Genomic DNA, 13,250 nt, shown 5'->3' with positions numbered 1-13,250 from the left:
TGTCATACAAAGTGTTTAATTTGCTACATGTTGTCTTAGTCCCTTCTTACAGGTGCTTATAAATGTCATACAAAGTGTTTAATTTGCTACATGTTGTCTTAGTCCCTTCTTATAGGTGCTTATAAATGTTATACAAAGTGTTTAATTTGCCACATGTTGTCTTAATCCCTTCTTACAGGCACTTATAAATGTCATACAAAGTGTTTAATTTGCCACATGTTGCCGTAGTCCCTTCTTACAGGCACTTATAAATGTCATACAAAGTGTTTAATTTGCCACATGTTGCCGTAGTCCCTTATTACAGGTACTTGTGTTTAATTTGCCACGTGTTGTTTTAGTCCCTTCTTATAGGTACTTATAAATGTTATACAAAGTGTTTAATTTGCCACATGCTGTTCAATAAAACCCAGAATGCTCTAGTTTGTTGTGTTTCATGCCGTTTGGAGTGAGTGTCAGTTAATCTAATTTACAAGCATGTATTAAGATGAAAAGCTGATGTTATTGACAAACTTTTTTTGTTAAACTAGCAACAAAAATGTAAGACTTAAACAATTGACTATGTTAAAATTCATAAACCGCGATTGAAGAAAATTGTATAAAATCCACTGCTTAGTCCCCCAGGGGCTGGTTTGCATGAAATAACTTATAGTTGTGTATTGTGAAACAGATAAATATCGCAGTTTTTGGAATACTATATTTAATACTTAAAGGGTTATTTAAATAATTCTGTAGTTCAAATGTGAAAATTCCTTGTGGGTCTTTCTGTATAACGCTTCGTACCTTCTTGTTTTCTTCTAACCTTCTTCGTTAAAATTCATGCTTATATTAATATTTTCGTATAAACATAACAGTAACATTGATCTTTCACAACAAACTAGACCAAAAAATATGCTTTATGCTCAGTTTTTAATCACGATTTATGAAATTGCTACGTAGACTCTCTGTACAGAGCACTTATAAGGTTTGTAAACGTGTTTGAACACGAATAAAATGAATACTATTCGTCATAAAGCAATAGTTGTTTGTGGCTATATACCGACGATGCTGTGGAGCATGAGGATTTAAAATATGGTCATCAGAGGGTGATATATGCTCAATGTGGTCATCATTCATGTCAACAACGGACTGCGTCTTTAGGATGATGTAATAGACAGTTGAATGAACCTGTTCAATATTCAACATGGCTATATGTGGAGTTATGTTGAATATTGGGCAGCTTCTATCAGTTATCTTTCACATCATCCCAAGGATTCAGGTCATTGTTGACATGAAAAGTAGCTACATCCAGCAGCATGTAGCTATGTTGAAAAATAGACAGCTGATGGAAGGCTGTCTATCACGTTATCCCAGAGGGGCAGTCCGTCACTGTCATGGAAGATGATCGCATACAGCAGCATATAGTGATGTTAAATATTGAACAGCTTCCATCAGCTGTCTATCACGTTATCCCAGGGATGCAGTCTTTGACTGACATGGAAGGTGATCACATACAGCAGCATACAGCCTTGTTAAATATTGAACAGCTTCCATCAGCTGTCTATCACGTTATCACAGGGATGCAGTCGGTCGTTGACATGGAAAATATCACATACAGCAGCATATAGTCATTAAACATACTATTGTTGTGAACGAACTTTGTACTCACTATAAGGAAAACCTATACACTGGATAGGTGAAGTGAAGAAAAAGTGTCATTGACCACTATTCAGTTCTTCACATTATATAGCCACACAATAGCAGATATAATAAATAAACTTAGTATTCTGAAAATTGTTTAATCTTAAAGTTTAAGTTCAAGAGAGGTCCAGTTCAACCTACAATTTGATCGTCAAGATTAAAAAAATTTCGGAATACTAAGTTTACTTATTAGCATATAGTCATGTTCAATATTGAACAGCGTCCATCAGCTGTCTATCACGTTATCCTAGAGATTAAGCTACGGTTTTCGGTAACCATGGATTCGTGTTATCTATGGTCACAATAATATATCCTCCATAAACTATTGTTATATGAAGAATTTTATTAATGCTCAAAAACACAAGAAACTATTGTTAAAAAGTAATTACTAAATTCTGATAACATATTATTACTTGTTGTTTACTAAAGATTAGGGATTATTACTTTGTGTTAATTACTAAATTTTGATTATATCTTATTGATTGTTGGTCACTAAAAACTGCTGACGGCAATAGATAGATAAGAGCATATTTATCTAAAACATTCGTCATCCTGACGAGTGTGGTCTTACACAAACTCTTTATATACACACATAAATAGTGCATTTTATTTAGATTTACTAGCCGCAATAGAAAGCGTACGTTTCACATTCAAACAGCAATTAAAAATTTTCTATTGGTTTTCATTCAATACCAATTATGAGCTATTTATTTCAAACTTTGAGCCCCCGTGGATTCAGAAATATGCCTGTATGGTTAAAACGCCAAACATCCGGTTTCGATACTCACGGTGGGCAGAGCACAGACAGCCTATTATGTATTTTTGTGCTTAATAACAAACAATCAAAAACCAACTTTGAAAGAGATTAAAAAGTAAAAGTCTCAAACTAAGTTTGAAATAATCCGTAGTGAGATATTATGTCATAAACAATAAAATTAAAAAACTACATTCGCAAGTACTTAGTTTCTCTATAAAACTGACAGAAACGTACGCAATAAAACAAATACACAAGGGGGACAGGAGATTCAGAAATCATCTAGTCAGTCTCTGCGCAAGTATTTTCTTCATAAACATCAAAGTTTTTAAAGAAGGTGGATAACTACCTCTTAACTGTTTAATCTAGACTTTATGGAAGGTATAGAAGCGTCTTCTTCACCTGTTGCATAATTTCGTTTTCGGCCTTTACTTTGAACATACTACTGAACAGCTATTGAACCTTTACTTGCAATGAAGATAACTGAATTTTATTTAAATTTTCATGCTCGACTGTATCAGTACGTTTTAATACGCTTCAGGTTACAATAACAACATAGAATGGTTAGATATTTTTGGTTGAATATATAAACATATGAGAGAGAACAATATTCCTGAATCTCTCAAGAACTTTGTCAAAAGAAAGCTTCATATAGAGTGTAAAACTATATTTTCAGAGTATCACGTGAACACCCAAAATTCGTGCGGGTACAATTTTTACTTTCATGAGTCAGAAATATAATTTTCTATCTGCTTGATAAGGAATAAATTAAAATATTGTATAACTCTTAGACACGTTAATACCTTTAGTTAACAAATTAAAAAATAATAAACGAAATGTAGAATTTCCACCAATATGTATTTGGTGCTAGTTATAGGTGACGACAGCCAATATGTATTTGGTGCTAGTTATAGGTGACGACAGCCAATATGTATTTGGTGCTAGTTATAAGTGACGACAACCAATATGTATTTGGTGTTAGTTATAAGTGACGACAGCCAATATGTATTTGGTGCTAGTTATAGGTGACGACAACCAATATGTATTTGGTGCTAGTTATAGGTGACGACAACTTGTGTAATTAAATGGGTCATTGTGCATTTTTTATTAGTTACTCGGCTCCTCCTCTTTCGAAAACAATGAAGTTGTTATTATGCCTTTATCATATAAAATTGTATTATCTATATGCAAATTATAGAAACGAAAAAAGGTATATAATACATTCACCACTCAGAAAGCATATTTAAATAAACATGTATTCTGTGAAGAAAAACGAAAAGCCTAATAATGTCTAGATTATTTCTATAATAAATAAGTATACGGATTCATATTAAATTACATTCCAAATGTAATAAATATGAAAACAATACAGTGTTACTTACTATACAGCACGCTTACAAATAATGTACAACATACTACGACATATAGTTGCTAGGAGTTTCTAAAATACTTGACACAAATCTATCTGTAATGCTACTGTTCGAGCTATTGTACATAAGCTGTACTAGGTATATAAAGGCAAGATAAAACTTAGTTCAAAAGCATGGTCGTTTTCTGTGACATTTTTCAAGGAACTGGTTCTCTCGATGATAAATGTTATAGATAACTGATGTTTCCATCCGTTTGGTCCGGAATGTGTGCTTTTCTATAGAACTCGTTACGACCTCATCAAACTTGTGAAATTTTACTGGTTGTCTGTTCAAGATATTCCAACCATTACTCCTTAGAACTGATAGTACAGGTGGCGCTGCTAGTTAGCACCTGAACCACTGGAAGATCGATAGCACTATTACCCAGGTTAGGGTTGGCTGGTGATGATAGTGCACGCGCGGCAACCTGATTCTCATTTAGTTCGTGCACTTGACAGTACCACTATTATAGTGAGAACGAGATAACTTTATACTTTTGTACAAGGTAGATGTTGGGTCTGATCGTAATAGCGTCAAAGTTAATTTCTTTGAAGATGAGAACCAGATATAGGTGAGTGATTCTTCGACTGCTGCTGTCAGTTATAAAGAAAATTTATTATGTTATCAACTTTTGCTCGATTTGGGAAAGTAAACAAACTATATATCAAAATCAAAGCTAAATGTTTGATAATCAGGGGCAAGTTGATTGGTGGAAAATTGTCTAGAAGTAGAATGGCTAAATTCAATTATCATTTCTTCATCAAAATTAACATTTTAGAACTTCACATCGCAACTTATTATTACAAATTTTGAAGTTTTGAAATATTTATTTCATTATTTCTTAATCATGAGCCTCAAACAAAATATGAGATTTTGGTCTTGTCAAAATTGCTTAATTTCAGTAGATGTGAAGACAAGCTCAACATTGTTTAATAAACCGTCATAAAGTTTGATTGCTAATTAGTTGTAGACAAACTAAATAATCCTTAAACAACCAACAAATTCAAAATTCTAATACTTGTATGAACCACACTTCGACCAGAATTAGTTTACATGTTGGTATCCGTGGATTAACTTCTGCTTAAAAAGAGAGCGTAGATATGTGGGCAAAGTTTAAAGAATTGTTCAGTTTGATATACATTTCTGTATTCTGGTTTTGTATCACCTTCTTTCAGTAAGACATCCTGCATAATTGCAACTTCAGTAATGCATGCAGTATCAATGTATTATTATCTCAGTAATGGATACAGTATCAACGCATTACTATCTCAGTAATGAATGTAGTATCAACGCATTATTATCTCAGTAATTGATGTAGTATCAACACATCATTATCTCCAGTCTTTCACAGAGCAGAACTACCATAACCAAGCATTTTTCATACAAGTTTCTAGTGATAGTTCAATACTTGATATGAAAGTTTAGTTTAACATAACATCTGCATTATACAAACACAGCTAAAAATTGATAAATAAACTTTGTATTCCGAAAATTGTTTAATCTTAAAGTCTAAGTTAAATGGGGTCCAGTTCAATATATACTTTGATCAAGGTGTGTTATTGGGAATAGTGACCAATCACACACTTTTTCATCACTTTATTTATCCAGTGTATAGGTTTTACCATAGTGACTACAAAGCACGTTCACACCAACAGAATGTTTGACATCTAAATATTAACTTAAATAATCAAGGGCCAGAAAATAATGGAAGTAAACAGGAAATACAGTTATTATGAAATACTGAGTAAACAGGAAATACAGTTATTATGAAATACTGAGTAAACAGGAAATATAGTTATTATTAAATACTGAGTAAACAGGAAATACAGTTATTATGAAATATTGAGTAAACAGGAAATATAGTTATTATTAAATACTGAGTAAACAGGAAATATAGTTATTATTAAATACTGAGTAAACAGGAAATACAGTTATTATGAAATACTGAGTAAACAAGAAATATAGTTATTATGCTTCTTCTCAAAATAATAATTCTATTACATTTCCGCAAATGCTTAGGTTATACTCTTTGGGCCAGGCGTGGCATAGTATCTAACTTGCCTGGACAGTAAATTTGAGAATTCATGGCTCGCCTCTCCTTGCCGCGAAGAAGAATAACCCAATTATTGACTAGCTGTTTTCCCTATATTCTACTAATTAGTTCAAAATTACGGACGACTATACTATAAAGAGATAGTATAACATTTCTCGAACTTTCTAAACAAAAAAAAGGTAATAGTCTAAAACCACATTTACCTTAGGGAACTAAGGTATTGACTAAGGTGTTAGGGTACTATACTACTTCTATATTATAGCAAATCATAGTATATTGATAATTTTTCCACTAAATAAATTGGTAAACACTTACAAGGTAACACTTTCAAAATATTTGCGCGAAAACGCGGGAATGGTACTGCCTCAAGAAGGAATAGTTCACTACAGGCAAAACTTCTTAAAATGTAAAACAGTAGTTGATGATTTTTACGTGTCCTTTTAAACTATTTGAAAAATACTTGCCCCTTTACTATCCAAAGTCTTTTAGCAATTGATCATTTTTATGTGTTCTTTGAAACTATTTGAAAAACACTTACCATTACTATCCAAAGTCTTTTAGCAATTGATCATTTGTACGTGTTCTTTGAAACTATTTGAAAAACACTTACCCCTTTACTATCCAAAGTCATTTGAGAAGTAACAAATGTATAAGTATTACATATTTTCAAAGCATGCAAAATGTATTTTTAAGTACTAAACATGACTTCCAGTAATGTATATAGTAGTTCCGCCCACCAACAATAACACATAAATACCCACCATCAGATATTTTATAATTGTGACCATTTTTCTATATTTTTAGATTTCCATTCGATAATTACATTTAATTTTCACAAATGCTGTTTCAAAATGCTTTGTGTCTTTTAGATTTAGATAAAAAGCTCCACAAGAGCTATCCGCGCTATCCGTCTATAATTATAAACTGATAAACTAGCGGAAAGCAGTTATTCAACAGCACCCTACACCTCACAGGCTAATATAATCGAATAGTGGAACTTAACCGTCACTCTTGTAACGCACCCACAGCCCCAAAATGCGAAACGCGATTTTGCATCAAAGGGACGCAAACCATAGACTCTCAGCTTCATAGTCCGGCACATCCGAATAGTACCAGATAAACAGTGAGTCGTACATATAAAAACGAAAGAATTGCACTTAATTAAACCAAGTAGTGGCCGTGACTAGTTCTGCAGCCCAACATGTTGTGCCTTTCTGTTGAAAGCAGTAGTTGTTTTTAAGTAGGGTGTAAAACTTGCTCCATCTGCCATCTATATGAATATTAAAACACTGGAAGGTGTGCACATCACTGAGTGCTTTACCACATTGCTCTGTCGTTGTTTATTATAACGATAACGTTAGGAATGCTTGATATGCGTTAAAAGTTTCATGGAAATTTTGTATTATCACTACAGGTAAAACTTCTTAAAACTTCATAGCACAGATATCCTTCGTGTAGCTTTGCGCGAAATTCAGAACAAACCAATCCTTCAACTAAAACTAAGGTACAAACTGTAGGAAGACATCAGTTATCTAACTTAATCTCTATCCACAACGCTTATGTGTAGAAAATATTAAGAAATAGTAACCCAAATGCTCCACATCTAAAACTACAGATGTTGAGTGCTTTATATAAATACATATATACATGTTTTGAGACTCACCACGTCGTTGCAGTCCATGTCACCATTTCCGATCACGCTCTAACTGATGACCCTCAGTAGTCTTGCAACATATTTTCCATTGCAAAATGCTTCTTTGTAAAGTTGTCAAGTCGTAAGCACGCCACTCCTCTCTGCGTGCATTCCATAATGTATCAGTATACGAAGACGATGGTTTCCCAGTATTTGTTTCGATAATCAGATCATGCAGAAATCCTTGGGTGATGTATCCGGCGACTTGACTGGAATGATTTCGTGTCGAATAACGTGAGTGTCTGTTTCGTTCTACAGTAGCTTGACATACGTGAAGGTTGAAAAGATATATCTTGGAAGTAACTTGTATACACGTGACTTTTCCAGGTGGAATTCCTTCTTGGTTATTTTGCGTACTGTTGCCTAGGGCACACAGACGGGATTTTGCTACTGCTCTTTGTATTCGTAGATTCTTACCTATTACAAGATGCCGCACTTTGCTTACGATGACTGGGGTACGACTTGTTGCTGGTAATTTTTTGGATAGTCCTAATTCCCGAATTTGATCTATATTCCTTTGTTTTCCTATGTTCGATTTGAGCACATATTCATGATCTGAATGTATGAATATTTTGCGCTACCCTACCTAAAAGCAATTAATTTTCGGTGGCATCACGCTACCCACATAAAGCCAATCAGTGTCAAAAATGTAGTTGTGATACGTTCTATTCCACCGCCACTTTATATCAACTATGGTTGTCACGAGACTTACTGACTTGAATATTCAAAATTGTTTTAATATAGTTTTCTCTATTTTTGTCTACATCCAGCCGTAGGCTAGTTGTTGTTCTTAATGAAAGGGCCCGGCATGGCCAGGTTGTTAGGATGCTTGACTCGCAATCTGAGGGTTGCGGGTTCGAATCCCCGTCCCACCAAAAAATGCTCACCCTTTCAGTCGAGGGGAAGTTATAATATGACAATCAATCCCACTATTCGTTGGTAAAAGAGCAGGCCAAGAGTTGGCGGTAGGTGATAATGACTATCTGCCTTCCCTCAGGTCTTTCACTTTTAAATTAGGGACGGCTAGCGCAGATAGCCCTTGTGTAGCCTTGCTCGAAATTCGATATCTGAAATTGACATTTCATCCCTGTTAATTAAAAAAAATGGAATTCTCCTCGTAAACAGTAAGAATAAAATACATCACGAAATCAATGGGCTGTTAAAGTTCATGCTTAGTTGCAAAGATGAACTTAAATAACCACATTTTCTATTTACCACACATGTGAAATATCCCAAAGATAACTTAATACGTGATTCGCGCCAAGTGTCTAGCCTATACTGAGAATATATATATATATGAATGTGTAAACGTATATGTATATATATATATATATAAGTAAATAATGTTGTTGAAAACCATTAGGCTTCAGACTTAAAACTGAAAGATTATATTACAAAGAGCATAATTCGTTTTCTTACGAATTTATCAAAATGAACTCGACTTCAATATCAAATAAAATCTTGGATGAATGTATAATTAAACTAAATTCTGTCATTGTTTGTCCACCTACATTTTTGTCTAAAATAGAACACTTTACTTTAAATAAAGTTAAACAAATACCTAAAAAATAGTTTAAAGAACTATCCAATATATTTGTTATTTTGTCACTTTCAAAATGAAATTAAAACAAATTCAAGAAAGATTTGGTACAAATTGGGAAAATTTGTATGTGTTTATAGAATAAATCAGACTTATTTCACACAATGATATGGAATACTATCCATTTTAAGTGAAAGATGTGACACAGATACCAGTATTTACTGTCTATTATCAACAAGTAGGTTTAACACTTACTGTTCATATTTAGTACGTATGTTCGACACAAACACTTTTCACTAACAGTAAGTTGTTTGACACATGTGCTGACACTTACTGTTCGTTGTTAATAAGTATGATCACATTATAATCTTCTGTAAAAGAATCATTAATATAATTTTTGTACATTTGGAATACTAAGTCTTAACTTTCAAATTTCGTCAATAGTAGCTACCCTATTCTGTACTCTAAATTATTAGTTTCGTAACGTAAAGGAGATAAATATAGATATAATGATTTTTAGAAATCTTTCAACAAAATAATTGTAACAATAATACAAGTAGTCTAGTAAACAAAGTTTGTGAAACGATAATAAATAGAACTTTATTTTTCTACTGAGAAAGATGAGTTGTTGCAGATATTACAGTCCACATTAAGTTAAGCTGTTGCTGATACCAGCACTTACAGTCCACATTAAGTTAAGTTGTTGCTGACACCAGCACTTAAAGTCCACATTAAGTTAAGTTGTTACAGAAATCAGAACTTGCAGTCCATATTAAGTATTTTCATATTCCAGCACGTGCATTCCATATTACGTTGAGTTGTTGCACATACCATCACTTACAGTCCATAATATGTGGTATTTACACATATACCACCAGCTTTTATGGTTCATTATTAGGAAGCTGTCTCCACGAGATATTAGCACTTAAATACATTGAAAATACATTGAGTTCACGTAGATACTAATGCTTACTGTCTATTGTTATTAACTAGGCTCACCATATATCCCAAAATTTACAGTCCACTATCGATCATTTGCATTGACACATATACCATTCCGTATTGTCCATTTTAAGTAAGTAGATGGGATACAGATACCAGTATTTACTGTCCATTATTAACAAGTAGGTTTAACACTTACTGTTCATATTTAGTACGTATGTTCGACACAAACACTTTTAACTAACAGTACGTTGTTTGGTACATGTACTGACACTTACTGTTCGTTGTTAATAAGCAGGTTTGACCCGGTTATCAGTACTTACTGTCTACGGTCAGTAAGCTGTAGTGACAATATTGGGCTTTGGCTAAAATAATAGGTTTCCTTTGTCAAAATATTTTTAGCACATATATTATTGTAACTAATGAATGCATGTATGTGTTTTGGTACCTATGTGTTTAATATCTACGCCTCTGATTTATTATTGTATGTAAAAAAGTGTGTAGTAACTACGAAAGTGTGTTGACAACAGTTTCTCCAGTGTGTGTGTTCCAGTTTCAAAAGTTTTTACGATTTTTGCTCCTATACAAGTATCTAATTAAATATTGCATTGTTAAATACATTTATTCTGAGGAACCAGTCAATCGGTTTGAGTACAGTAACTATTATATCTGTGTATAACAATCATATTCTCCAAGGGCATGTTTAATAAATGTGACATAGTAGTCCATTCTAATCAGTTCAAGATCTTGGCAAGAGCCAATGATAAACAGAGCTTGCGTATTAAAGGGAGCTTGCTCCTCCAGAGATCAACCAAATAAGGTGTGCCAACAGATTACTGTTCATACATAGGAAATAAAGTTACAGGAAAAACACAGGGCCAGGCACTTCAGTGATAATACTGGAATACGTTTGCATTCATTGAAACCAGATCACTTCAATTACAATAACAGTATAAGTGTACATATAAATCTGCAAACTGTGACACTTCTTAAATAAGTTTATAAATATCTCCATAAAGATTCGAATGAAACTTTTACGGTATCTTTAAACGAATAAATATAAACGTAGGGAACAAATGTTAATTAACTAAAATAGTATTTTAGAATACTGGTAACGCCAGGCCAGTTCAAGTGCAATACAAACGTAGGATTAAAAGTGAACGGGTGACACTACAACACGTCGATAATTCTTTCAAAATAGACTTACTAGAGTACTTGCTGAAAATAGCAATTCTGAGTTGATTGTTAGAATATGTTTGCAAGAATGTTAAAGCCCAGAAGCTTCAATAACATCTTTGAATTGTGCTAATTAGGATATTCTTAAACCAAAATGCTACATTAGTTACACAAGCAGAAAACATTTACAAGTATTCTCAGAAATCTAAGTAATGCTCGTAAATTTAAGCCATTTAGATTACACTATCAAGATAGGTTTATAAGAAGTTGTTTAATATAAGGGCACTAGCATTACATTGCTGCTGAAATGAATTTTCAGAAGATTGTTATAATACTACATTATTAAACTGTTAAAATAAGTATTCAGAACTCCTCAAAACTCAAGAGCAAAAAAATGTTTCACATATCTCGTAATACATAGACACTAACTGTGAAATCGGAATTATTTCATTGCACTGCTTTAAATAGATTTAAAATTCCACACGTAAACGTAATATCTGTAAGTTTATTACCAGAATATGTTTACAATAGTATTATACAACCAGGTTGCTTCGAATGCATTTCTTGTATAACTTTACAATACCAATCGTTAGGCTAGAAAATGTTTAACCAATTGCACTGTAAAATTTGCAAAGATGAGATTAAAGTCAGGTCAGTTAAAATTTTTTGTTGGAATCTATATATAAATATATATATATACAGCATCATATTGCTGAAATAGGTTTGCAATAATTTCCATAAAGCCAGTACTCTTCACTTCTACCGTTGGCATATGTTTTATGTAACACTCTTAGACAGAGTATTTTGTTAATACTGATAAGTTAGTTTTACTATAATCATTTTAGAACTGGGACGCTTTCACTACATTGCTGGATTAGGATTTTTAAAACACATATTAATTCTGAACTCTGAAGTAGGTAAACAACTGTGTAAAATTGCTGTTTTCATTTATTTAAGATCTTTTTTTTCTTCAAATTCTTGAACAAAACAACATCTAACTTTAAAATATAAATAAGTTTTAATTTAAATTTGTGACAATTGCGTATATTAAAATCTACGAACGAGCGTAGAGTTACTGAGTTTTCTTTTATATTTAAATATTACTGTACGAGCTTTAAAATTTAATCTTGGAATGTAGAGATATATTTTGTTTGTATACTTTTATATTTTTCCCAATCATTTTTTAGAATTTCTGGGTGAAGACATGTTGCACACCACTAGAGAAGGATTAGAATAAAGGACCATCAGTTTAGTACCATGTATCACTCACAGTCGTATAACAGAGGTGCTATTGACCTGGACAATCGCGTTATTCTGAACATTGGGGGAATTCGCTTTGAAACCTACAAGGCCACATTAAAGAAGATTCCAGCTACTCGACTGTCCAGACTTACAGAAGCTTTGGCCAACTATGACCCAATCCTTAATGAATATTTCTTCGACCGCCATCCAGGTGTTTTCGCTCAGATTCTTAATTATTATCGAACGGGCAAGCTCCATTATCCCACCAACGTCTGCGGTCCCCTTTTTGAGCAAGAATTAGAATTCTGGGGATTAGACGCTAACCAGGTGGAGCCATGTTGTTGGATGACTTATACTGCCCACAGAGACACTCAAGCCACTTTAGCCATCCTAGAAACCTTGGATATTGACTCAGAAAAGCCCAGTGAAGAAGAACTCGCCAGAAAATTTGGCCATGAGGATGAATATTTTGCCGGGAAGCTATCTTGCTGGCAGAAGCTTAAACCTAAGATCTGGTTGTTGTTTGATGAACCTTATTCGTCCATGGCAGCAAAGGTAATAATTCTATTTACTTTCCTAAAGATAAGCTATGTCACCAGTTCAAACATAATAATAAAAAAGGGGAAAATTAAACTCTAATAAAGTTAGGGAAAATAACATAGAAACTTTAACTGTGTATTCACGCTTCTTTATAATCGAGTGTATAAGGTTGTCCAGCTTTCCAGCTAAATTGAATATTCATGTGGTTTGTTACCTTTTAATTT

General features: G+C 33.2%; 1 protein-coding gene across 3 annotated transcripts in view; it reads left to right on the top strand.

The window, feature by feature from the left end:
• The window catches only part of LOC106457122 (potassium voltage-gated channel protein Shaw-like), a 172,767-nt gene that overhangs the window by 74,867 nt on the left and 84,650 nt on the right, over window positions 1–13,250 (top strand). For 2 of the 3 annotated variants that reach the window (XM_022382936.1, XM_022382937.1), the window contains exon 2: window positions 12,432–13,041. In XM_022382936.1, coding sequence (XP_022238644.1) covers window positions 12,502–13,041 — 540 coding nt within the window. In that variant the 5' untranslated portion in view covers window positions 12,432–12,501. Of the gene's footprint in view, window positions 1–4,277; window positions 4,412–12,431; window positions 13,042–13,250 lie in introns of those variants that run through there. The other variant, XM_022382935.1, reaches the window with a different exon arrangement.

The sequence above is a fragment of the Limulus polyphemus genome, unplaced genomic scaffold, assembly GCF_000517525.1.
Source record: "Limulus polyphemus unplaced genomic scaffold, Limulus_polyphemus-2.1.2 Scaffold294, whole genome shotgun sequence".
NCBI lineage: Eukaryota > Metazoa > Arthropoda > Merostomata > Xiphosura > Limulidae > Limulus > Limulus polyphemus.
Note: the sequence above shows the minus strand (reverse complement) of the source record. Positions and strands in the feature narration are given on the sequence as shown.